Genomic DNA, 26,523 nt, shown 5'->3' with positions numbered 1-26,523 from the left:
CTTATTTTCCTCACTGTAACTCATGTGCTCTCAAACAGAAACCCTGAAGTACTCAATACTGGTCACTACAGCTATACCCGTTTTTAGTGTGAAATTTCACATCTACACAGGCCAAATTACATAACAATCATAAAGAAGTACATGCACTTTTTTAAGCATGACAAATGATCTAGTCTGTACTATTTTTCTTGGTTTTACAGCTACAAGCATGTCATAAAACACCAACACATGAATGAACTGTAGCTCTTAAAGCCCTTTAGATGAATTACTACTTCAGTTCCTCTGAGTTCTTCAGGCCTGGAAACATCTCAGGGTCAGTTTGAACTCAACCAAAACTGAAACCCAAAACCATTCTGATTTCTCAAATGTTTAACTCTTTCCTTTTGAACCATAAATTCAGTCCACTGTATACGGGGCAAAATCAACAGATCTGAAAGCTATAGTATAAACAGAAATACTGGACTCGGGCATATTTGTAAACTTTTCAATTGTTTCCTTTGTGTAGTCTGAATGGCGCCACATTCATTTGCCAACAAAAGGCCTCTGGCTACAAATACATGACTACAGTTTTCGTGTTTTACATTCCATAAAACAGTGAGGTGCCAAAGGACAGATATATTTATCTGGAAAGAAACACGGTGAGGGGGCCTGACCTATGTGTCTTAATGCTAATGACCCAGTATATAACCTCATATAAAACTTTAACCCTGAGGACGTTCAAGCCAAAATTAGCTGTGGCTATAGATCTCATTTATGTCCTCTTTAAAGGCCGGCTGATAAATGAAGCATACAAAGCAACAGTAATGAATGTGAAGATGAACAGCATGTTGTTACTGGTGGTGAGGTCAAGCAGGCCAAATGCTGTCAATCAATACAGACATGTAGTATACAAGTATGGTACCGTGCCGTTTCCAAAATCATACAGCTTTCCTGTAATCTTTTTTGTTTTCTTTTGTCTATAACTTGCATAAGCTATGATACATGTAATTGTAATGTTGGATTCATAAGCAAATTTTTTGTGTACTTTAATACAACTTTGGACATCAAGTGGCGACCTGACGCAGAATCAATGTAAATTCTTGAAGCAAAGCCATTGGAGAATCACTGACTTATGCTACGTACAAACCAAACGCGTAGCATCGCGTTCCTCGCTTAAGCTTACTTGCGGGATTTAACTTTGTGGCATGAAAATTTTCCACTTGCGCGAAGACGTGTTTGAGGCAAATAGCGAGTGTTTTTGCGGCAAACGCCCCACCTAATTCGCGTCATTCACATCGCTCCTCACACTTTGCATCTATTCGCGTCTTTTCATTGATTTTGTATGTAATCTACTCGTGCAAATTGTTAAATTCGCATTTGGTGTGTATGCCCCATTAGACGTTATTTGGTATAAAATGTTTTGATAGTTTAAATGATAACTCCACCCCCAAAATGAAAATGTACTGATTATTTATTCACTCAAATGTTATGCAAGATGTTTAAGTCTTTCTTTCTTTAGCCGAACACAATCAGAGTAATAATATCTTGACACTTCCTTGCTTTATAATAGCATTTCAAAGCTCCAAAAAGTGTATCCATACATAATAAAAGTAATTCAATTGAATCCAAATATGGCAGCACGTGAAATTTTATGGTTCTCACGCGTCTCATGACTAGTTGTCATATGCGTCCTGACAAACACACAGTCATGAGACATGCAAGAACCAATGCGATTTCACGTTTTAAACTAAAAAAAACAACATTTTTCACTTAAAGTGAGAAAAATTTGGTTGAAAAAACATTTTTAGGCATTGCCGATTGAAGTAATTTTTTAAGTTAATCCAACTTTTACTTTTTGGAGTGTATGTGCTAGCATGTTTAAATCTAGAGCTGTTTTTGTTTGTTTACACTACATACAAATTGTAACTAAATATTTCTCAAAAACCCATCGTTTGACTTCAGAAGATATTTATTAACCCATTTGAGTCATATGAAGTAGTTTTACAGTGGATGGAAGCGATTTTCTGACCTTCGAAACGTTGATCCCGGATCAATGCCATTATAAAGCAAGGAAGAGTCAGGATATTAATCAAAGGGGACATTTCACAAGACTTTTTAAGATGTCAAATAAATCTTTTGGTGTTTCCAGAATAAGTTTGTAAAATTCTAGCTCAAAATGCCATATAGGTAATTGTTTGCATGTTAAAATTTACACTTTGTAGTTGTGAGCAAAAATCTGCCGTTTTGGGGTGTGTCCTTTTAAATGCAAATGAGCTGATTTCTGCACTAAATAGCAATGCCCTGGTTGGATAGTGCAGATTAAGGGGCGGTATTATCCCCTTCTGACATCACAAGAGAGGCCAAATTTCAATTAACTATTTTCTCACATGCTTGCAGAGAATGGTTTACAAAACTGACTCTGATAACTCAATGAACTAAACACAACTGTGGGTTGATCTTCTTCACATTTTCTAGGTTGATAAAAAGCACCGGGGACCCAACCATACCACCTAAACATGGAAAAAGCCAGGTTTCCATGATATGTCCCCTTTAATCAAACTGGGGTCCGGGCCCCCAGGGGGGCCGCGAGATGGTGCCAGGGGGGCCCCAATTTTATGACATTTTATAAAATAAATTAATTTATCATGAATTCTGTGTAATCAAACCTAAAAAAAAATAAGGCTACTAACCAACAGCACGACTCTGCAGGCATTAAGATGAGACAAGAAGAATGCTGCAGCAATTATCTTTCTTTTATAAGCTGTCTTCACCATCACAATCCAAGACACTATGAGTATCTATTTAGGAATATTTATCATTCCAGCATATTTTCTTGTCTGTAGTGTGTGCTAAACTCTTGATAAAAACACTTCCAACGGATCCCTGGGGTTTTCATGTCTAATCTGTTCATTCTTTAGGCAAGAAACTTGTCTCTACATACTGTACAACTGGATTATGTCACATTAGACAAGCCAACATTAGAAAAGCCTGCTAAGCAGAAATATAACTGAACCGTTTATTGCTAAAGACTGTTCACTATGTTTTCCCTTCAACAAAACTCCAAAATAAACTCGCACAACAGTCAAAGCATACAAACCTCACACATATTATTGTCTTCACATGAAGTGTTTAAGTGACTTCTTGGACATTGACCATTTTAAACAATAAGGCAAAAAAATACATTTCTTTGGCCAAAAATATGTTTTAAATATATGCGAAATATATTTTGTAGAAAGTAAAGCTTACTTAAATATATTTTTAATTTGAAAATATAGTTTTAACCTTTTTATATTAACATCATTTCAAAATACATTTCAGGGGCAACAAATTAATTTTTTCATTTTACTACCCATATGCCAAAAAAAATTTCCCATGCTTAAAATATAAAAGTTTGTATAAAATTTAAGTATAAAATGCATAAGTATGTATTAAATATATAATTATAAGTACATTTTTGCAGATGAAAATATATTTCATTTTAATCTTTTCAAACCTGTTATGTTTACATGTTTGTAAAATGCAAAGTTTTCTTTCAATGCAACGTGAATATAAATGCTTTATATTTACTTTTAAAAAATATTTAAAAAAATAGCTAAAAATATATTTCTAAAAAATACATTTTTGTAAACACATTACAGTACATATATTTTGTGTATATTTTGAAATATATTTAAAATTATTTTTAAAAATATACTAATATCTTTTGCCATATGTGGATTCAAATCAAGTCTAATGTTAGCATTAGCATGTCATACAAATGCATCATAAATGTAGACCAAAACAAGGTTATAATGTTATGATTTTGCAGCCTTTTTTCAGCTTGAACTGCTTTTGTTTTTTGGATCTCATGAAATCAAATGCATATCACATTTGACCCCATAATGACTTGCGAGTTTGCTAATGAGTTTTAGTTAGGTCTCAAATTGTGATTAGACTCTCATTTTTATTTATTATGGGCCATACAACAAAATCTGCTAGGCTTAACCCAAATATTGATATCTAAAACCTTCTAGTTTACTTATTAACTCAGGATAAGTTCATTGAGCAGTTGGTGGCCTGCAAAGGTTGAAAGCTCACCGTTAGATCTTTATTTATAGCTCAGGGTCTCAGTAGTCACATGTCCATCTGATGACTCTTATGACCTGCTGTAAAACTGACACACTGGCAACAGCTCTGGACGTCCCCATCTATTAACATCTCTCAAGACCTCAACCAGCTTTAACACCACAGCTGGAAACCTCAGAGGCGATCTAGGCACCCATCAGCACAAAACATCTCCTAAAGAGACTCCTACTGACCTCCTGTCAAACAAAGCTTCTGTCTTTACTGATATCTGTGACTTACACCCCATTCAGACAGACAGAGACCACCAGTAAAAGAGCGAAGCAATCTCATTCATTTCAATGGAAGCATGGCGACTTTTGGCGACATGAGCAAAGGTGAACGTTGGTGATGCGAAAAAGTTAAGAAAATTTTAACTTTATGCAAATGATGAGCGAATTATCAGTTACGGTACTCACACTGCAAAAAATGATTTTCAAGAAATAAAATGTCATAGTATTTTTGTCTTGTTTTCAGTAAAAATATCTAAAAATTCTTAAATTAAGATGCTTTTTCTTGACGAGCAAAACGACCCAAGAAAATAAGTCTAGTTTTTAGACCAAAAATACAAAATTTAAGTGATTTTGTGCATAAAACAAGCAAAAAAATCTGCCAATGGGGTAAGCAAAAAATCTTGAACATTTTTCTTAAACACTAAATTCAAGAAAAATTCAGGAAACATTTGCTTACCCCATTGGCAGATTTTTTTTACTTGTTTTATGCCAACCCAGTCTCACCCCATGTCGTCAACACTTGACGACACCTGACCACTCGCCAATATGTGACGCGGAGGGTATACCTTTCGCGTCATTTTTTGACGAACTGGGGACTTCAATACTATTACGTCCGTTGCATTCTCTTCTCCTATTTTCTTACCATTTTCGCGTCGGTTTAGGGTTAGATTTACATAGTGACATCCCTACCCAAACCTAACTCTAACCCCAACGCCAGGTGACAACTGTTTCTAACCCCAACGCCAGGTGACAACTGTTTAATTTCGCGTACACTGTTTAATTTCGCATACACTGTTTAATTTTGCATAATCTAACCCTAAACCGACGCGAAAATGGTAAGAAAATAGGAGAAGAGAATGCAACGGACGTAATAGTATTGAAGTCCCCAGTTCGTCAAAAAATGACGCGAAAGGTATACCCTCCGCGTCACATACTGACGAATGGTCAAGTGTCGTCAAATATTGACGACATGGGGTGAGACTGTGTTATTTATGCACAAAATCACTTAAATTTTATATTTTTGTCTAAAAACTAGACTTATTTTCTTGGATCGTTTTGCTCGTCAAGAAAAAGCATCTTAATTTAAGAATTTTAGATATTTTCACTGAAAACAAGACAAAATACTAAAAAATTATTTCTTGAAAATCATTTTTTGCAGTGTACATTTTCTTCACTGAAAAAAATGATTCATTGAATTTAATAAATTTTTTGGGGTGGGTGGTTGCAATCAATTTATTTGAGCTACATTTAAACAAAAAAGATTAGTAAAGTAAAATAAAATATAAAATTTTTGTTTAAATGTAGCTTAAATAAATTGATTGCAACCACTTACCTTAAAAAAAATTGATTAAATTCAATGAATCATTTTTTTCAGTGTTGATGAGCAAAATGACCTAAGAAAAAGGTCTAGTTTTTAGACAAACAATATCAAATTTAAGTGAATTTGTGCATAAAACAAGCACAAAAATGCAAGAATAATTCAAGAAAAATTTGCTTACCATATTTGCTGATTTTTTTTGCTTGTTTTATGCACAAAATCACTTAAATTTGATATTTTTGGTCTAAAGACTTATTTTCTTGGGTTGTTTTGCTCATCAAGAAAAAGCATCTTAATTTAAGAATTTTTAGATATTTTTACTGAAAACAGGACAAAAATATTACAAATTTTTTACTTGAAAATAATTTTTTGCTGTGCATTTTTTATGACAACCAGATTTAGAAACGCCTCATTGAAAGAGACAGGCTAGACACAGCGATAATTTTGCTGTCTGTCTGAATGGGGTGTAAAATAGGATCTGGAAACAGACAGAGTTCACAGCAGCTCAAGTGAATCAAGCTGATGAATGCAATACATTGCATGATAACAAACAACATAAATAATATTATCGTAATATATAAATAATATCGACCGTGCCTCAAGAATGAATGCCAACAGGTTTGATAATTGGGTCCAACAGACCAACATCACAAAATTATAAATGCCAGCCTTTTCTTACTATGCCAAGACATGACCTCATGGTCCAAAAATAATTTTTATCAACAAATCACTCTGTAATGAAAGAGACATTTGAAAGCGAAATGTTTCAGGGTCATTAAATGGCCATTTGCCCAACAGGAAGATAACATGAAACCGTGACTCTAACCCGGCACACGTGCGTAAACCTATGCAAGCTGATACTTCCAGCCTAATCTGCATATCCAAGCATTAAGGTCATTATCCAACCGCCTTCTCCATACACATTGCTACTGTGAAATCCTTTGACATGCTTCAATTCACTGCTAAATATCTGCGTTAAAAGGTTCTCAGACGATGTTTGGTCATATGACAGATGTTTAACTCAGATTGATCGGTCTTAAAGGACTGTGAAAAGCTGTTTTTCTCTTGGGGATCCAGACTCCCGGTGGTGATGGGAGAAACAGAGACTATAACTGTCACCTCAGGGGAATGTAAGTATGATTTATGATGAAACTCAAACACGGGTAGATTATTCTTCAAGGCGTGTCACATTTGTTCTCGCCGTTTAAATTCATTATGCGCTGAAACCGCATCATGTCAAACATTACCACCTGCATCAGACACATCGAGGGTCAGCGACTGAAAACAACAAAAACAATTTGAGGATTTGCGCAGACTGAAATATGGATCTGACAGCTGTGGATGTTAAATCTCTGAATGATTTTCTTTTGTCAACCCATAAAGGCTTTCATCCAGCCAGCAGATGCACTCGACAGCTGTTCAGACGGTCACGTTTACTATCAATGTGTTTCAAGTTGTACAGTAGTCACTAAGAGGATAGTTTACATTTACATCAATGCACTTTAGCCAAAGAGACCTACAGTCTATACATTTTTTATAAGTATGTTCAATCCCTGGGAATCAAACCCATGATCTTTGAGTTGCTAATGCAATGCTATAAACAATTCAGCTACAGGAACACAGAAATAATTTACAGTGATTGTCCACATAAAAAGTTAATTGCTAAATTTTGGCAAACCTACTTATGAATGCCATAGCTTGATAACAAAAGCCTGGTTTGCATTACAGATTTGTGCAAAAACTTTTGATGGTGAAAACTATTGCGTAATGCTATGCGACTAAAGCTCGGAGTGTATAGTCTGTTTTTTTACGTGTATGCAAACTTATGCACACGGTCGAACGTACAGCCTTGCAAAGTATTGTAGGGTTGCAATGATTAATCGCGTGTCCCATTAAAAATACCGATTTTAAATCGATTCTGTGTTTCATGCACAGCTTATGCATGTACTACAGCATTTGGTCAGTAGGAAGTCCTTATCAATCTAAAATCATTATGAGTCGGAGTCATTTATAACGTGCATTTAAAAAAGCAACACTCCTTAAACAAACTCATTCAAAATATTATTTATTATCATGAAAATGCCTGAAACTATTTGAAGAAACAGCTATATAAATATTTCTGGAATAGCGTTTGTCTGCACGAGAGCGCCCCCTGGCTTTGGGATGTGCCGAGATTTCACCGTAATTCATTAAAATTCATTAAATGAAAAAACGCGCATTTGCACGATTAATCGTTGCAGCCCTAAAATATAGTTTATTTGACTCGTACATGTACACAGACATTCAACACATGCGCATTGCGACAAAATGCAATGCATCTCTTGGGCTACATACTACATTCTCTGGTATGCGCATGCGCGACCCTAACATACAATGTACACAGGGTTTTAAAAATCCGGTTTAAAAAACTGTTCTTATGACGAAAATTGCGTCACAAGCACTGCACACGGACCCTCGCATATACGTAAAAAATTAATGGATGTCATGTTGATAGATGTTGGTAAGTTTACGCATTATAGCCACCGCGCTACCCATAACGTGCGTTGGACTTGATGCGGCGACAGTTGGATGATATCAAAGTACCACGAGAACAAGAAATTATACGAAACTGTATCCTTCGAATCACTCTCATGGTACTATGATGTTATCCGCTTGGCGGTCTGTGCGGCGCTGGCGTTATTATTTTTAATTTAAGGGGACGCAGGCATGTTATCCAGCATTAACGGCAAGGAAAGCCCCTCATACTCGGGAACGGACACGTATGGGGTGTTTCTGGGAGGTTATAGTATGCGATTTCACATATTTAAAGGTCACGTTATTTCTGATCACATTTTTTAAACCCTAGTTAGAATGTAATGTTGCTATAATAGCATAAATAATACCTGTAAAATTTCCATTGTATTTTGGTGATATCTATTCTTTTTTTTTTAATTGCCTGAAAAACCACATCATGCGAGTTTAAATACTTTTTGAGATATATGAGAGTTTTTATCAAATTAACATGTTTCATTGGGGCGTATTTTCAATTTGCGCAAATATTGTGCCTAACATCAAACCTTATTAACAAATTTTCCTACGTCTTGAAATGTTTGGGAAAAGAAATATAATGCTGAGAACAGGCGCGCTTAACTCCCAAATTGTTTATGGGTGCGAGTAATAAAGTTGCTATAAAAATAAAAATAAACACCCACTCTCAAGATATAATTTCATAGATTTATAAATCCATTAAATTATATCTTGAGAGTGAGTTTTTTTTTATTTTTACAAGAAATATAATGCAAATTTTTTTGTTACTCTCAGGGGTAAATATTGTAATCCTACCCACCGATAGCGTGCAAACACATCTACTGCAATAAAAACACTACAGCAAAACCTCTGCTACAGCTTTAGCAAGCTTCTCGGGATTCACAGCTATTGACTTACAACGGGGTACGAGGGAATATTGTTATGTAAAGCTCTCTGCCATTCAGGATGGCGATCGCCCACAATGCATCACGAAACGAGCAGGTCACAACATGAGGGGAAACCACGTGACATTAACATTTCCTCACTGACTTTAAGAACTATGATGGACCCTCAGGATGTTTGCTGGACCTCCTGCTGAAAGAAAGATATTTACTGCCCTTCCAACAGAGAATACCAAAGGAACGTGCTAGGAAGAGATCCTGTTAAGCGATGTCACTCTTCTTTGTCTTTTACCACATACAAGGATGTTTAAAACTATTTATGGAAAGCTGTGGAAAGATACAAACACTTTCCCTCCAAAAATGTTGTGCCAAACAATGTTTTGTGGTTAAAACTGAATGACATCTTATTTGTGCCGGCCATGCATCCTAATTATAATCAGATTTCAAGAGACAACAGCGATGCAAACATCCACTGCAACCAAATACATACCAACCGGGCACATGTCTATACAGCATGTCAAACTCCTTTACATTTAATAGTTGATGTATGGGCTAAACTATAGGCAAAGAGACTGTTTTCAAGTTTGTACACGCTGACCGAATCAAAGCATAAACACATCTGACCGGAATAAATGTCCTGCAGTTACCATCTGTGTTCAATCTCTGTCTTGAAGATACAGCCGACGGAGACAAACACAAAAACACAGATAGTAAACGGACAAACAAAAGGCATCACCTAACTTCAGGGGTTTGCTTACGGAGTCATCGGATGCTGCAACTTTGTATCTGCTCATTAAGTGTTTTAATTCATTGAGTATGTCCGTAACACAATGAGACACAAATGTTTCTCAGTTGTTTTACTGCAGTACTAATGTCTGTTATCACTTTGTGTCTGAGACAAACAGGAGACTAAAAAAGGAGGCTGAGATTTGTGAAGAATTTCCTGTCGTGTGGGGATTATCACAGAAAAACAACACTCTCCATTATTAGCATAATGGAGGCTCCTCTGATAAAATAGTTGGCTTTCAAAATGTTATTCACAAGAAAATGCTTTCAAGACAATCATTCGAGGATTTCTAAACTTTCTTACATGTTGTGAATAGTCCCTTTCACACATACAGTCTTTACTGGTAATTTACTGGTAAATTGCCGTTAACATGTCATGTGTGAACAGAACCTTTCCGGTAAATCAGTGCTCCCAATTTACCAGTAAGACAGGTTGTAAGATTACCAGTAATTTACCGGTAAGCGCTATGTGTGAACGAAAATTATAGAATTACCGGCATTTAGAACGGACGACGTCAGACCGTGCTGACAGCTTCGGGCCAATCATAGCGCTTTAATACAGATGACGCGTTTACCCCCGCACTGTTTACGGACGCTTTCCACACACATGCTGCTTGAAAGTTGAGCACACCTGAAGTTTACATCCACATTTCTTCACAAAAGTTGTTTAAAACAGCTTACCGCCGAATTGCCGACGTCCTTAGCACGCCCTCTGTGAAGCCTAACGTGCAAACAGTACTGTTCTTAAAAACGCATTTTCTGTTTGACGTCGTCTCATTCAATGTTGTTTGGTCATGAGCAACTTCGCGACTGTTTACCACAGACGTGAAAACAGCAAAATACGGACCGTGGATATGAACGACGTGGATTGTTTACAAATACAACACTGAGCTCGCCGCGTGCTACAGGTACTTCCGCTTTCTCAACGAATTTACCAGTATTTTGATACTGATGTGTGAATGATGTCTTACTGGTAAAATAACGGAACGCCACTGCGTGTGTGAACAGCACATTTTTGTATTTACTGGTAAATTCATTCTGGTAAATTCATGGTAATTTACCAGAATTACTGTGTGAAAGAGGCTAATGTTTCCTAGGGCATTGTTGAGGGGTTTTGATGGCTTGAAGTGCATTGCTATGGATGTGCAGGATGGCCCAAGTCACATGAGTCCACCACCAAGTCTTAACCCCTCAAAAGGTCCTTGTTTTCTTTTTACACTACTGGCCCTTGGGGTCTATATGACCCCAAAATTGAAAGCTTAATTGTAAGAAAAATATACATTTTCAATAATACAAATAATATTTTTTATTTACTTCTCATACAATGAAGCTGTGTTTTGAGATATTTAAGTGTATACATTTACCACAAAAATCGTCAAAAACACAGTTTGCTTGCATGTGAAATTTAGATTTTTTATTAAAAACAATTCTGGATATTAATCTAGGTGTTAGGTGTAGAATTCCACCTTTTGCTGGTTAGAGATAAACCTAAAGGAATTACCGTTTTAGAAAGAAATAGACCTGCAGAGGGCAATAGAAAGCCATTCATTTTACTGGATATGGGCAACTGCTTACATCACTACTTTAGTGATAAATTTTGTGAATTTATGTATATATAAACATTAGAAAGAACATTAAAAATAAATATTATTTAAAATAGTAGAATTTTTTGTAGTTTTTAATGCAATTGTCTGTTTTTACAAAATGCCACAACAATTTGACTGAATGTAAGTATGTGCGTGCGTGCGTGCATACGTTTGTGTGTAAAGAATATTTAGGAAAAATTTTAGAACTCTGAGATGAAGGAAACCTTTTTTATTATTTACGAATGAACCGAATGAAATGTCGTTTGGGGTCATATAATAATAATAATAATTATTATTATTATATATAGACCATATAGCCCCAAGGACCGTTTGAGGGTTAAAGGGATAGTTCACCCAAAAATGAAAATCTTCAAATTATTAACTCACTCTCATGTTTTACAAACCTGTATAAATGTCTTTATTTCTGATGAACAAGGAAAATATTTTGTGGAATGCTTGTAACCAAACTGTTTATGAGCCCCATTCACTTCCATAGTATTCTTTTTTCCTATTATGGAAGTGAATGGGGCTCATGATCAGTTTGGTTACAAACATTCCTGAAATATCTTCATTCATGTTCATCAGAACAAAGAAATGTATACAGCTTTGTAACAACATGAGAGTGAGTAAATGATGTGAAGATTTTCATTTTTGGGTGAACTATCCCTTGAATGATATTTTGCTCATTATATGACTTGATCTTGTTTTTTTTTCAAATGGGAATGTGAACACTTAAACATTTAAAATGTTTTAACTTGTTCAGATCCAGCTAAATGGTCTAACAAAAGCTTAGAAAGAGACAATCAGCTGGTTTGGACTTACCGTACTGACAGCTCGGACCGCTGAATCCGGCCGGACATTCACAGAGTTGAGCAGAACCTCCTCTACAGTGACCTCCATTAAAACACACACCATAACTGCAGACAGCTGAAGAGAGACAGACAGACATAAAGATGATGATCTCAACACCTGGCAGCTGTCACAAACATCTTTTGCTGTACTATTAACCTGTTAACACCTGAAAATCACACACCTGAAGTTTATCAACTGATGACGTCACATCAAACCCTGCAGACAGGACACAACATCTGCCTTATGGGTAAATATTGTGGATAAACTGTCAGACACTAAGCAAGTTTTTAAGTGATTGATGACATTGTGGGTTAACGTTTAAAGTCACCATAAAATCGAAATAGACAATTTTTAGTTTTTATGGAACATTGTAGGTTTTATTATTGATTTATCTGTGCAAGTATTTTTTTTAATTCATGTAACTCATAATTTTTTTTAAGTATGTTAACCTACAACACCCCTCAAAGCGACTTCTCTTCCTATCACAACTTATCGCATAAGGGTGGAGCTATTCCTCGCTGCACCTGATCACCCAACTTCCCACAATCCAATCTGTTCCCGATGGATGAAATCATCCCAACCTACCTTTTCTTTATTCCTCATTTCAGAAGCCGTTTTTACTCAGATATACGCCATGATAGAGAAATAAAGACAGTCGCAACTTCTGTGTCATGCCGACTTTAAATTCCCAGGTTATAAACGCTTGTGAAGGTTTTGTATTAGTACATCAAACTTGTTTAAAGAAAGATTTTTTTAATTTATCATTGAAAATGGCTCTATTATTTTCAAAGGTCTAAATGCAAAAAGTTAGCGTTATCACCGATATATAAATTTGGCATGTTGAAGTGGCACAATATTCAACAATCACACTAGTACTTTATTTAAAGAGGCCAAAATGAGCAAAGTAACTCAGCTTTTACATTCAGGTATACTGGAATTTCTTTTTGAAATTAATATGAATAAACTTTCATAATGCTTAATAAGCATGTGATCCAGAGATCCCAGCAGCTTGACCTGTGCTGACCGTGCACAAGTTTCCCCAAAATTTTTATAAGAAAAAGAAAAAGCTTTTTTGTCAGAAAATTTCCTTGTTACATGAAGCTTCCTGTACACACATACAAATCTGTTTTATATATCTATATATGTATATATATGTCATAAAAACATGAGATCTTAAGGAACTTATTTATAAAATGCTGCATAAAAACCATCCTAAATTACGATAATTTCTCAAAGTGCGTATGAGTGATTCATAGGATAGCACAGAAAACATACATACGCCTCGCTTTCAGATGTGAAATTGATCAATCTAAATGATCTTGAATTAGTGCAGCTGCAACGTTTTCAGATCTCTACCTTGTAAACGATGCCATATTAATGAACAACTGTCAATGTCTAAATCTTTTACGAGCGTCAAGAATGGCTTATATCCAAAAACAGCACTAAGACAAGCAAAACTGTGTATTTGCTCAGACTAATAACGATAAATGAGGTCCCTGAAATACTTTCAATTTGTTTGTGTCCATCTGAAAGTACAAAATCCACATGGCTATTATTGGCAATTAGCTCAACATCGTTCAGAAAAAAATGGACAATAGTGCTAATTCAACAACACCAACCATTCTGAACAGATCACATAAACACAATTTCTACCACTGGACAGGACAATTAACAGGCTTTGTATTGACATCTGCCATTGTTTGCCATGTAGACACAGATCTTTAAAACCAAGACCACCCAGCACAGATTACTGCTGCCGACACTTCTGTCTCCGTCCATTCACTAACTGAGGAAGGCAAGAGGCACTGTTAGTTCTGTTTTAAATCACCCTGTCAGAATCAATTCATATAACTGACCACTTTCTGCTCCAGACTTCCTAGTTCAGACTCTGACTTTTGCTTCTTAATGAGCAGCCCGGGATTTTCAAGAGGGAAAACAGTGGAGGTCTTGTTAAGGAGGAAGGAAGTCGGCAGCGAGTGCACTTCTACACTTCTACAAAACAGCCAAAGTCATTAAGTCAATTGGTGCACTTGAGAAACAAAAAAGTAAACAGAAACAGTAAACGGTTTCAAGATAAAGCTTTGCCAAGGAAAATAAGAAACAGAATTTGCTGTCTTCTAGTTCACAATCCTTACCAAATTAAACAAACTAAAGGGTTCAGATGCAAGTAAATTATCATCAGGCTCTTGTGTAGTCATTTTAGTTTAATGGGAATGAAAAGGCACTTTAGTCATTTCATTGGTATTTAAAGGGGGGTTAATGATATTTCATGCATTCTGATGTATTAACACAGTTTAAACCCTTTAACTGGCACATCCCTTCTTTAAAAGATGGTGATACACCTTCAAATTACTGTATTTTCCGGACTATAAGTCACACTTTTTTCATAGTTTGGCTGGTCCTGCGACTTATAGTCAGGTGCGACGTATATGTGAAAATTAATTCATATGAACCAAGAAAAACCTTTACCGTCTACAGCCGCGAGAGTCCGCTCTGTGCCGCTCCTGTATTTATGTGATTCAATGAATTCAGTGATGCAGAATGACTTCGGGACCTTTTTGAACTTGATTTGGCTTATTGTGTTCATTTAGGCTATTCAGCCTCCCAGGTATGTTCTGTATGCTATTGTGTATGGTGTAAATAACTGTTTATGTTACTTTAACATGTACAGACATCTATTCAGCCTGCTGTTTTGTGTGCTATTGTTTAGCCTTTCCAGATTAAATGTCTGTTCTTCGGCTTAGATTTTGTGAAATCATTTTCTAAATAAACGAAACGTATAGTCCAGTGTGACTTATATATGTTTTTCCTCTTCAAAACACATTTTTGACTAATGTGACTTATACCTGGAAGCGATTTATAGTCCGGAAAATACGGTAATACAACTCTGGCATTTTTTTGATCTAGAAGCCTAATCTTTGTCTTGTTTTAAAGAAGACACTTTAAAGTTTTTCATGAAAGTGTCTGGAGGTGGTAATATTAAATAAAAATTGTTATAGCATATTACATTTATTGTAATAAATAAAAATAATGCATTAAAGTATATATTTTATGGATAAAATCATCACAAAAAAATGAGGTTTGTGCTACACTTTTAGTGGTTTTACCAACAATGGCCACTAGGTGTCAACAGTTTGCTGCATACTCTTCTCACAAATTAATAAATTACTGTCACTGCATTATTTTTTGTGCAAAAATGTTTTGAAATATAAAAAACACATTGTTAGACCTTTCCACTGATATATAGTTTGTTGTGATAGATTAAAATTTAAATGCAAAATATTGATGTAAACTCAGGTGTCTCGCTCAAGGGACAGCGCCGGTTAAGGGGTAAAAAGTTGTAATCCTCATGCTTAACAAATGCAAGTGTCAAAAAGCAGTTGAGTATTTGACAGAGTATTTCTAAGCCAAACTCACGCCTCCTCTTTCCTAAAAGTTTCAGAAAGTTTTTTCCAAACACAATAACCCATTACGTATCAGAGACCCCATATTCCTTTTATGGGCACTTCCCCCAGAAAAGCACACCCACGCATCAATCAGAGTGAAAGCGAGAATGACAAGGACGCTCATTAGCATTGTAGATATCAAAGGTATCACGGCACGCGATAGCTTTGTTTTATATCAAGACTCAACAATGCCACTAAAGAAGAAGTGTGTTTTGGGGTATAAGGAGAAGAACGCCTTGTTCCACTTTCCAAGTAAGCCAACATTGGAAATAGTTTGTTTATCCCGGAAAGCAGCACATTTTTCAGTGTGTGCTTGTTTAACGCTGGATTTCGTTGAAAAGTCCCAACTGGGTCATGGGGCGCAGGCGGTAAGTAAAACTGCTTCAAATGTCTGTTATGTTGGAAATCGCCACAGTGCATATAATGTAAATGACACGAACATGTAGTGAATCATAAGTTATCCAGAGATAGTGGGATAATGTTTTGTGTGTGTTGCTGCTCATGCGGTACACCTCGAGGGGGTCTTGTTAACATTCGCTAGCTGACTCTTCGGGGAGATGAAAGATGTAATACTACTCTATAGGTACTGAAGACTAACATGAGATGAGGAGAAACAGCGTGTGTTATGGGAGTTTTAACAAATTTGACTGCAAAAGTCTTTCACTGCAAAACCCTCTAAGTGCATGCAAACTTTTTTGGACAAAAAAACGCCACTTCTTAAAAAAATCCACTTCTTTGGACTAGACAGTAAACAGATGCAAAATCACTAAAGAAACTGGTCTCAGCTGGAGATGAAGTGCTCATTAGGTTCATTAGCTCGCTCTTTGGGCAACGATAAACCAAATCCATCACTGCATGCTCTTAAACTCCCTGCTGACAGAAAATTCATCACTAAATAATGACAACATCACAGATGACCTTTCAATTCCTTAACATGACCCAAAGCATCCATCCTGACACAGGCTTTACTTGTCTCACGCATCTAACAGCTTCTCGATTGTTCGTCTGGCTGGACCAAGTCGTTTGATTTATTGATGTTAAATGAAAAGGTTGCGCGGACAGACGTTTCTGTACGTGTGCCAGTCAGACGGGGATTTCTGATGCGAGTCTCAACACACGTTTTGTCCCTGCTCAGTGGCTCAGAAAGACGAGTGATTAGTTTGTCCTGTTTCTCAAAGTGCTTCCAGGTCTTAAATTACGGAGATAAAAGCTGAGGGTCCTTCTGTACCTCGGTGTAAAGACAGCAGATATTGTCATAGAGAGGGAAACCTAAATCCAGCGGCTCATGCCGGGAGGCGTTCAGAGCAGGAATGCATGTTAACCGTCTTTCTGAGCTTGTTTTAAAACAAACCCAATCTGGACTGGGGAGCGGGTAAAAATTTATAATGAGCAGTTTCACCTTCTCTGTGGGACAAAGGGGTCTTTGAGGATTGTGTCGGCTTTAGTAATGAGACCCCAGAGAAATTCACAACCTAAGGGATAAAACGTAATGCAACTGTCAGTCAATGTGGCCACGAGCTTCGGATAAACACCACTATAAAAATTTTGTCCCAGGCCGCAGCATATTTTGGCCAAAAATCCTTCACATGACTAACACGTAATAAAACCAACCACAGTTGTTTTTTCTTCAAACATGAGCCCAAATTCATTTGAAAATACAGATTTTTGTGACGTTCAAAGCCACATGATGAACAGGTAAAAGTAAAATGATATTCCCAATCATTAAAATAAATGCTTTTTTGTAAAATCAAATTACACTGCGACGTAATTTAAAGGGGACGTCTAATGCTATTTCATGCATTTAAGCCCAGTACAAACCAAAAGATAACTGGGCAGATTCTCCTAGGTAAAGTCCTGATCGTCTTTTGGTTGAAACAATTATCTTATCAGATTTTCCTGTGCTGCGTGGTGTGTTAAGAGCGCCTGAATCTGCTCGGAAGCACGTCAACATTAGGGCTGTGCCGATTATTCATGCAAATGCACGTTTTCTCAATGAATGAATTTGAATGAATTACAGTGAAATGCTGCCACATCCAAAAGCCAGGGGGCGCTCTCGTGTAGAAACGCCATTTGTGCCACAGAAGAAGTAGCATTATAAACACTATTCCAGAAAATGTCTAAAGGAATATTTATATCGCTGTTCTTAGATTGTTTCAGGTATTTTCATGATAATAGAGAATATTTTGAATGATTGTGTTTGACGAGTGTTGCTTTTTTAAATGCACGTTATAAACGACTCAAACTCATAGTATTTTTAGATTGATAAGAACTTCCTACTGATCACAGGGCCATAGTACACGCACAAGCTGTGCATGAAACACAGAATCTGAGCCTTGCGATTCACTATCGAGTTCAGGCAGGACTTTTTAATGGGGAACGGGATGTATTGGCACAGCCCTAGTCAACATGTTGAATATTTACGATCAGAAATCCTGTAGTGCAGGGGTTTTCAAATTGGGTGAATGTGAGCCTCCCCTTAGAGTAGGTAAGGACAGCCAAGCCCCCCTTCCCCAAAATCCCGTCCGCCTGCCCTAACCCACACATTAAAAAAAAAAAGATTTTAAAATGTTGTTTGTTTTGTTTAAGCAGTTTAGTTTAATGCTAGACGTTTGTTTTAGTTTTTTTGTTCAAACACAATTGCAATGCATAATACTGACATAAATGGGTAACTCTTTGACATAACTCATCCAATGAGTTATTTTTTTGAGTGCACACGCCTCTGCAGTAATGCCATCTTTGGTGTGTTCCAGGCTATGATGACTTTCAATATCTGATTGAAAACATTTTATTTCCACAACTTTTTTAAAAGTGCATTCATAAATGATTCTCTGCAACAGCAAATAATTTCCAACTTCATGCAGGCCTAATTGAGGCTTAAAATCACTGAGCATCAGTTGACAAGTCAACAAAACATGCTTAAAAATACAACAATACAACAAGCGCCAAAAATACAACTAACGACACTCCACGGCTGCAGTCGGTGCGTGTTTCTGCGCATATTTGAAGGAGATCGTCTCAAACCAAATCAGCACAATGGACAGCTCTCTGATCAATAAAAAACAACGCTGTTTGTTCACGGAACACATAACATCTAACAGTCAACTGCATTGCAGGTATATCAGATCGAACAGATTAACATATTTTCATCACATTTTTTAACGATTTTTTTAACGATTTCAGCCACATAACACCTTAAAAAACAAACAAAATGCCATTCACATAATGTGTGCTACGAGCGGCATCAACCCCATGGCCCAACCAATTTATGCATTCAATGCCTTGGTCCGGTGACATGATCCCACAGAAGAGAATTTTGAAAAAAAAAATAACCACTGAAATGAAGACTTCTGGTGAAAATCTAAATATATTTCATACAACTTCTTAGGGCTAAATATTTAATGAATAGCAAAGTATGCCTAATAAGTATACAAGACTGAACCACATAGATGTGAAATATAAAGGCTATCATGATCATTTTGCCAGCAATGAATCATGGTTTTGTTAAGTTTATAATACGCCCTCTTCAAAGACCCCACCCCTTTTTAACGCTTGAGCTATCTAAATCCATAATTATTTAATAAGAAACCCATCAGAAATGATTAACACATTATGAGACGGGAGGGAGCACTGGAGAGATGTGGATTGTTAGTCTAAACCTGTACTATCTCTTTTAATATAATCACTTTCTTATCAACTATATTTCAGTTTTAAAAATCCACATAATTACATACCATATGAGCCTCTGGAGACGACTGATGGACAATAAACCTTGACATTGCTCCATCCTGTGCCCGCAGCCTCTCGCTCCTCTTGTGATTATCTCCTCATGAGTGCTGCTTAATATCACACACTCCGGCGTGACAAACAGAAAAAAACGCGACGGCATATGATACAATTGGCCTTGTATTCATTGTCCCTCACGCATTCCAGCCACGGATAGTCATTTTCCCAATCAATTCTATGTTTTTGTGCTCGTTTCTTTTTCGCCGGCTGCTCGGATGCAGTCATTTTTACATTTCCCGCTGTTGTCACTTGTCGTCATCGTTGCTATGATACGTGACATCCAGTGTTGGGGTTAGTTACTCAAAAAAGTAATATATTACTTATTACATATTACTCTCAAAAATAGTAATGCCTTACTTTACTTTATTACTCCCTGGAGCAAGTAACTAGTTATATTACTAGTTATATTACTAGTTACATTTTTTTTCTGGGCAAGAATGTTTATTTGGGCAAGCCACGGCCAAGAAAACATCCAAACACAAAACTCCCAAATCAATAAAAAGTTACAATTTTATTAGATTAAATTTGATAACAATTTACTCATTCAAAATACAGGGATGACAACAGGTTGCAATTATTTTTAGATGGACACCTTTAAATGGACAGCTGATAAAATAATGACGGTTCACAATAAATTATTTCCTGATTAAGACTTCCAAGAGTTCTGTATTCTTAGCAGGGGGATACCATGATGTTAGTGCACATTATTTACCCACCCACTATACACAGCAATGCACAGCAAATTCATCCAACACCCAAACATATATAAATATATCAATTTAACACCGCAAAGTAATAAATACACAATCAATTTAATAAATATCATTAAAATCACTCAAGCTAAAGACACAGCCTTCGTCAATTACGGTAAAATTGATATACAAAATTGATGGGATAAACAACCTGCACGCAACCCCTGTTTACATACAAACAAACAATGAAATGAGCGCCGGGAGACCGTGGCATAACCTCACATTCATCAAGGTCTCCACGGCGAGAAAACCCACCGTAAATACACCACATTTTAATACAACATAAAAATTACTGCTGGCTTCCTTACCCGCTACCGGACGTGGGGCACAGCGTTCGGAGAAACATTAAAGAGTGTGCACTTCACCGTCAAGTTATTTTCCTTCCGTTGAACATAATAAAATAATGACTGAATCTCCTCCCGTCGAAACTAGCGAACCTTCCTCTGAAAAAAAGCTTGCCGTTGTTGACGCTTCCATTTTCCCGAGTGTGCCGCTCTGCTGCCGGCTGCCGGGTGTCGACCAATCGGTGATGGTAAATGATACCTCATGCCAAACTTAGACCAATCACTGTTCCATTCACGCCCTCCTCCACTTCCCTTTTGTTCTCTGTGTTGTGTGCCTTTGTGTGATGAAGGTGCTACTGGCGAATGTAACGCAAGTAACTAGCTCGGGAGAACTGTAATAATATTACCATTTTCAGACGGGTAATGCGTTACACTACTAGTTACTGAAAAAAGTAATATTATTACAGTAACGCGTTACTTTGTAACGCGTTACACCCAACACTGGTGACATCACAATGACTGAAACAACCAATTAAAAGGGCATTCCCTGATGGCGCTGCAAGATGTTAAAAACGCTACGCTGATCATAAACAAACAGAGGGAGAAATGACCGCACCGTCAGGGTTTTCTTATACAAATGACGCGGTCTTCGTTCGTGGCTGACATATTAGAAGCTATGTGTCTGTCATGTATTTGCACTAAATTAATTTTCATAAAATACGGAACAAACTGCTTCCTCTCAAAAAAACTCAACTGGCTTGTTCATTAGATTTGTGTGCTTAGTTTCAATGTGACGCCGAAGTTTGCATGGTCTCATGCTATCATTCGCTAGCACCTCCTTGCAGACCACACACTGCGGCAGCGGTGCAGCCTCAGACCCCGACCAGGTAAAACCTAACTTTAAGTATTCAGGATCATATTTCCTACGTTTTTTGCTGGGTCCTGTCTCCTCCCTTAATGCTGACTTCTGTTGAATTGGGACAAGGAAACGATGCATTTTAAATATAATACACGCACGCACAATTACAAATATCAATAGAGCTGCATACAGATGTGTACAGATGTGTGCCGTTATTTTTTCTTCGCGTGTCGCGCCTCCCTTGTGGCTCTTTGGCGCCCCCCTGGGGAGGCGCGCCTCACCTATTGAAAACCTCTGCTGTAGTGTGAGGGGAACCTCGAGGACAAACGCACATGCACGCTGAAGATTGTCACGTGAAACAAAACAATACCCAGAAAGCGAGTTGAAAAATCGAAACCATAACAATCCCAGTCATGCCGCAGAAGACAAGTGAGATGGACATCAGAGATGTAAAAAGCAGTCCACACTATTAATATCATTTCTTTATGCCCCTCATCCGTCATGTTTGTTTACTATAAAGTTACGTTTGACCACGAGAGACATCGCAATATTTCCGTGAGATTTCCTGTGTTCTACGTCGGGAATCGCTTTGTTTGTGAACTTATGTGAAGAGAATTTAAAGATGTGCAGTGTGCTGGGATGCCTTGACGAAGGTTATATGCCGAAATGTTGGTGACAAAAAAAATATTTTGCAAGTGAGTGTGCAGTCACTATTTTCTGTTATATATTTGGATTTATTCTTTTTGACTCGCACCTCGGATGGAGTGCGTTTGTTTCTATTTTTTGATTACAGTGTGCTGGGATGACCATATAGTGGCAATCCACACACTATAGGAACAAAATTGGTAAATCTTAGATTTTTACTATCATTTATTATCGTCTCTCATATTTTGAAGGCGGTAAGTAAAACCAACCTGATCTCACGAAATTCCGTGGGATAGTCACATTTAGAACATTTTTTTGCACAGCCTTTCCGTGGCATTCTCACGGATCTCCGCATTTTTCCGTGGCCCTGCTACGGACTGTCTTTTTCCGTGGCATTCTCACGGATTGGTTACTCAACTGCTTTTTACTATTTTCAAACCATTTTCGCTTCCGTTTAGGGTCAGATTTGGTGTTTGCGTTAGTATGTCACTTTAACTATTGGTTTATACTATTTTTTCTGCTTTATTTCTTTTATATTTTCTAAACTTTAAACAATTGTCGCCTGGTGTTGGGGTTGGGTAAGGATGTCATTTCATGTAAATCTAAACCGAAGCGAAATGGTAAGAAAACAGGAAACAGGAAAACAGTTGAGTAACCAATCCGTGAGAAGGCCACGGAAAAATGCGGAGATCCGTGAGAATGCCACGGAAAGGCTGTGCATCAATGTCTGTGTTTTGTTAACAATTGGCGCTTAAGTGCATATAATGTCAACAACACGAAGGTATAGTGAACCAAATCCAGGGATAATGCGTTGATGTATTTTGTTTATTGCGTGTTCGTGACTCGCTCTGCCAGGAGCTCAGCTGTTTTCGGAAAGAATTGCTACAGCTGTGCCTGTCTCTTGATAGACTCTTTGAGGATGTGAAGCATGTAATACTAATCTATAGGTAATGAAAATTAACATATGATCTGCAGAAACTGTGTGTGTGTTTGTCACCTTTAAAAACTTCACATACATTTATGTATAAAGGACACTTACGGTAGAGACATCCAGCTTCTCCATTCAGTTGTGACCAGCCTGGACAACACTTGGTAACGGTCTGATACTCCTGACGATACACTTGTCTATAAGCTGTGTAGTACGCCGTCCTGGAAAATACTGAAATCTTTAGTGGAAAGCATATTTAACAGTGGCGGCTCGTGAAAATAAGTGCCTGCTGCACATGCGTCAAAACCGTATATGATAAAAGAGATGCTACGTTCACAAAAAACACGCAAGACACTTCCTTAACAGTAAATTCTGATTACGCATGAGATTATGCGAGTATCTGGCAAACGCGAGCGTCTCTTTTATAATAAACCCTTTAAACACGTCTGCAGCAGGCACTTATTTTGACAAAACACGTGATGCACATAGGATCACTCGACGCGCAGAACACATATTTTGAAATTACGAACCACACACATGACGAGCTACATACAGTACATGTTGTGACGAACTTCGCATTGAGCGCCCTCGAAAAAAGAAGTCACCGGCCGCCACTGATATTCAGTTTATATTACAAAACTTTTAGAGAATATGCACAATATATACAAAAGCATTATCATATCAAACTTTGACGGTTGCCTATGCATGGTTGCCAGGTGCATTGATATGCAGTTGCTAAGGTGTTCTGGCCCCAAAAGTGACCACCTAGCAAATCCCCAATCTAAAACAGCTCATCCCAAAGTCTCTATTATTATATTTTGGTTAGTTGGTAATGCTCAGGTCCTTCTTTGAGGCTGTTTACACCTCTTATTAAGATGCATTTTGGTCGATCGTATCACAAGTGGACGAAGCTAAATACAGATGTAAAACGTTTTGAGCTTGTCCACTTTCGACCACATTCAGAGGTAGTCAAAAACACATTTGACCGGATTGCTTTTGAAGTGTAGACGCGCATGTGGTCGAGCAGCCACATAAGACCGCATACTCTCCAACTACTGATCTAATATAATGTACTGAGTGAGCACCATGTTTTTCCATTGGTTGTAACTTCTAGGTGTAGAATGCGTTCTTTAGGCTTTCTTTGATAAAACTGAAGCGGCTGCTCTCCGCCTCTTTCATTTATTTCATTTTGCAAGCATTTGAAAGTTGCGCTGATTTTTCAATTTCAATTGCACTTAAATATCAGAGAAAGCTCTTGCATATACACTGTGCACAATGTTTACTAAAAACACAAGCAGCGGACATTTTATACCCGTCATTTCTCCAGTTTGTGTTTAAACGACAGCAGAGGGACTCGCCATAAGACCATCCCCTTTGAAAATCAGGACAGAAGTGGTCAAAACTGGACAAAGGAGACAGATTAAAATACCAGGTCTAAACGTGAGTGTCTCTCTTGTCCACTTGTGATCTGATTGACCAAAATCCATCTTAATACCAGGTGTAAACAACCCCTTAAAAGGGACATTTAACAAGACTTTTTTAAAATGCCAAATAAATCTTTGGTGTCACTAGAGTATGTATGTGAAGTTCTAGCTCAATATACCATATAAATAATTTATTATAACATGTTAAAATTGCCACTTTGTAGCAAAAATGTGCCGTTTTGGGTTTGTCCTTTTAAAATGCAAATGAGCTGATCTCTGCACTAAATGGCAGTGTCATGGTTGGATAGTGCAGATTAAGGGGCCAGTCACACCAAAAGCGTTTATGGCAGTTGCAGGCGCCTTTTTTGAATGATAGTCTATGGGCAGGGCGCGTTTGCGCGCTGTTTATGCGCACCGAGTGCCTTGCGGTTTTTTGCCGTCTGCCGCGCACATGTTTTTGAAGGAGCGCTGAGAGCGGAGAAGCGCCCGACGTCATTCGCATCTTTCCATTGTCCAATCGAATGAGCGGAGAGGCGTGCCTTACGTTGTGGTGAGGGAAGTTTACAGTTGCTTTGAAGATCCGGACTCCACTCGCTCACTCTCTCCTTCGTGTTTGTGTACCTCTCACCCTCAATCAAGGTCAGAGCAAGCGTCCTCTTTAAAAGTGTCTGCTAATATGACAGTTAACAGCAAAAGAGCGCTCACGCTTCAATATTTGATTGACAAGACAGCTGACTCGGTGGTTGCTTAGCAATATGAAAAGCCGCGAAACTGCTCTTTTTTTAAAAAAGGCAGTGCGTCGCGCCTTGCGTTTGCAAGCGTTTAAAGCGCTTTTGGTGTGACTGGCCCCTAAGGGGCGGTATTATCCCCTTCTGACATCACAAGGGGAGCCAAATTCCAATGAGCTATTTTTTCTCATGCTTGTAGAGAATGGTTTACCAAAACTAAGTTACTAGGTTGATCTTTTTCACATTTTCTAGGTTGATAGAAGCACTGGGGACCCAATTATAGCACTTAAACATGTAAAAAGTCAGATTTCCGTGATATGTCCCCTTTAAAGGAGCATTTCACCCATAGAAACATTAATCTTTATTGAAAGTGTGTCATATTTGTTTTTGAAATGTAACATACATTTCGAATTTGTATTTGACCGAGACAAGATGTTTGTAGTCTCACCCCCTCAACAAAAATATTGGACTTCCTTCTTTCAATGATGCAAAATGATGATTTTTACGTCATTGAAAGAAGGAAGTGCAACACTGAAATCTGTATTTCTCCTGTCTCAGCGGCAACTGAGGAAATTATGCACGACCATTCAAAAACATGACTGGGGTTCTAACTATACAAAGCTTAATGCAAATGGGTGAAGTGTCCCTTTAAAGTGCAGGTCACCCGCTTTCATAATCTGAATGTTTTTAGATATTTCAAGCATCATCCCTGTGAAACATGTTACTTCCCAAAGTTTAATACTTCTGTGGTTAACTTAAAATCCTACAAATGTGACCCTGGACCACAAATTTCAATTGAGATTTATACTTCATCTAAAAGCTGAATAAAAAATTTCCATTTATGTGTGGTTTGTTATATGACAATATTTGGCTGAAATTCAACTATTTGAAAATCTGGAATCTGATGGTGCAAAAAAATTTGATTTTTACAAAAACCACTTTAAAGTTGTCCAGACGAAGTTCTTAGCAACACACATTAATAATGATAAATACATTTTTTATATATTTAAAGTCAGAAATTGACTAAATATCTTTATGAAACATGATCTTCATATCAAATTTTGACCCATACAATGACGCCCACAGTTGGATATTGCTATAAATATACCCGTGCTACTTATGACTGGTTTTGTGGTACAGGGTCACATATGAGTAATATTAACAGTGATGCTTGCCTCAGCAATTTCACAGAAAATGTGACAGAACAGCTGTTAACCAGAACAGCAGATGTCTGTAAATTACATAATAATTGTATTTAATAAAAGCACAGGACACGCACCATTAAACCGGCTTCTAGTCTGACTACGTATGACTGAATATGGTTTTAATTTGTTTTCAATTTAGCACACAGGTAAGGATTAAGATTTCTTTACAAGTCTACACATAAATCTGTCAACAGCTAGTGTAACATT

The 26,523-nt window shown here is 37.3% G+C and overlaps 1 protein-coding gene across 1 annotated transcript in view; it reads right to left on the bottom strand.

Annotated features, from left to right (window-relative positions):
• megf6b (multiple EGF-like-domains 6b) overlaps positions 1-26,523 on the bottom strand; it is a 99,601-nt gene that overhangs the window by 69,952 nt on the left and 3,126 nt on the right. The window contains exons 3-4 of the mRNA XM_055184440.2: positions 23,071-23,180; positions 12,233-12,337 (exon numbers count right to left, since the gene is read on the bottom strand). Coding sequence (XP_055040415.2) covers positions 12,233-12,337; positions 23,071-23,180 — 215 coding nt within the window. The remainder of the gene's footprint in view (positions 1-12,232; positions 12,338-23,070; positions 23,181-26,523) is intronic.

This window comes from Misgurnus anguillicaudatus, chromosome 14 (assembly GCF_027580225.2).
Source record: "Misgurnus anguillicaudatus chromosome 14, ASM2758022v2, whole genome shotgun sequence".
NCBI lineage: Eukaryota > Metazoa > Chordata > Actinopteri > Cypriniformes > Cobitidae > Misgurnus > Misgurnus anguillicaudatus.
Note: the sequence above shows the minus strand (reverse complement) of the source record. Positions and strands in the feature narration are given on the sequence as shown.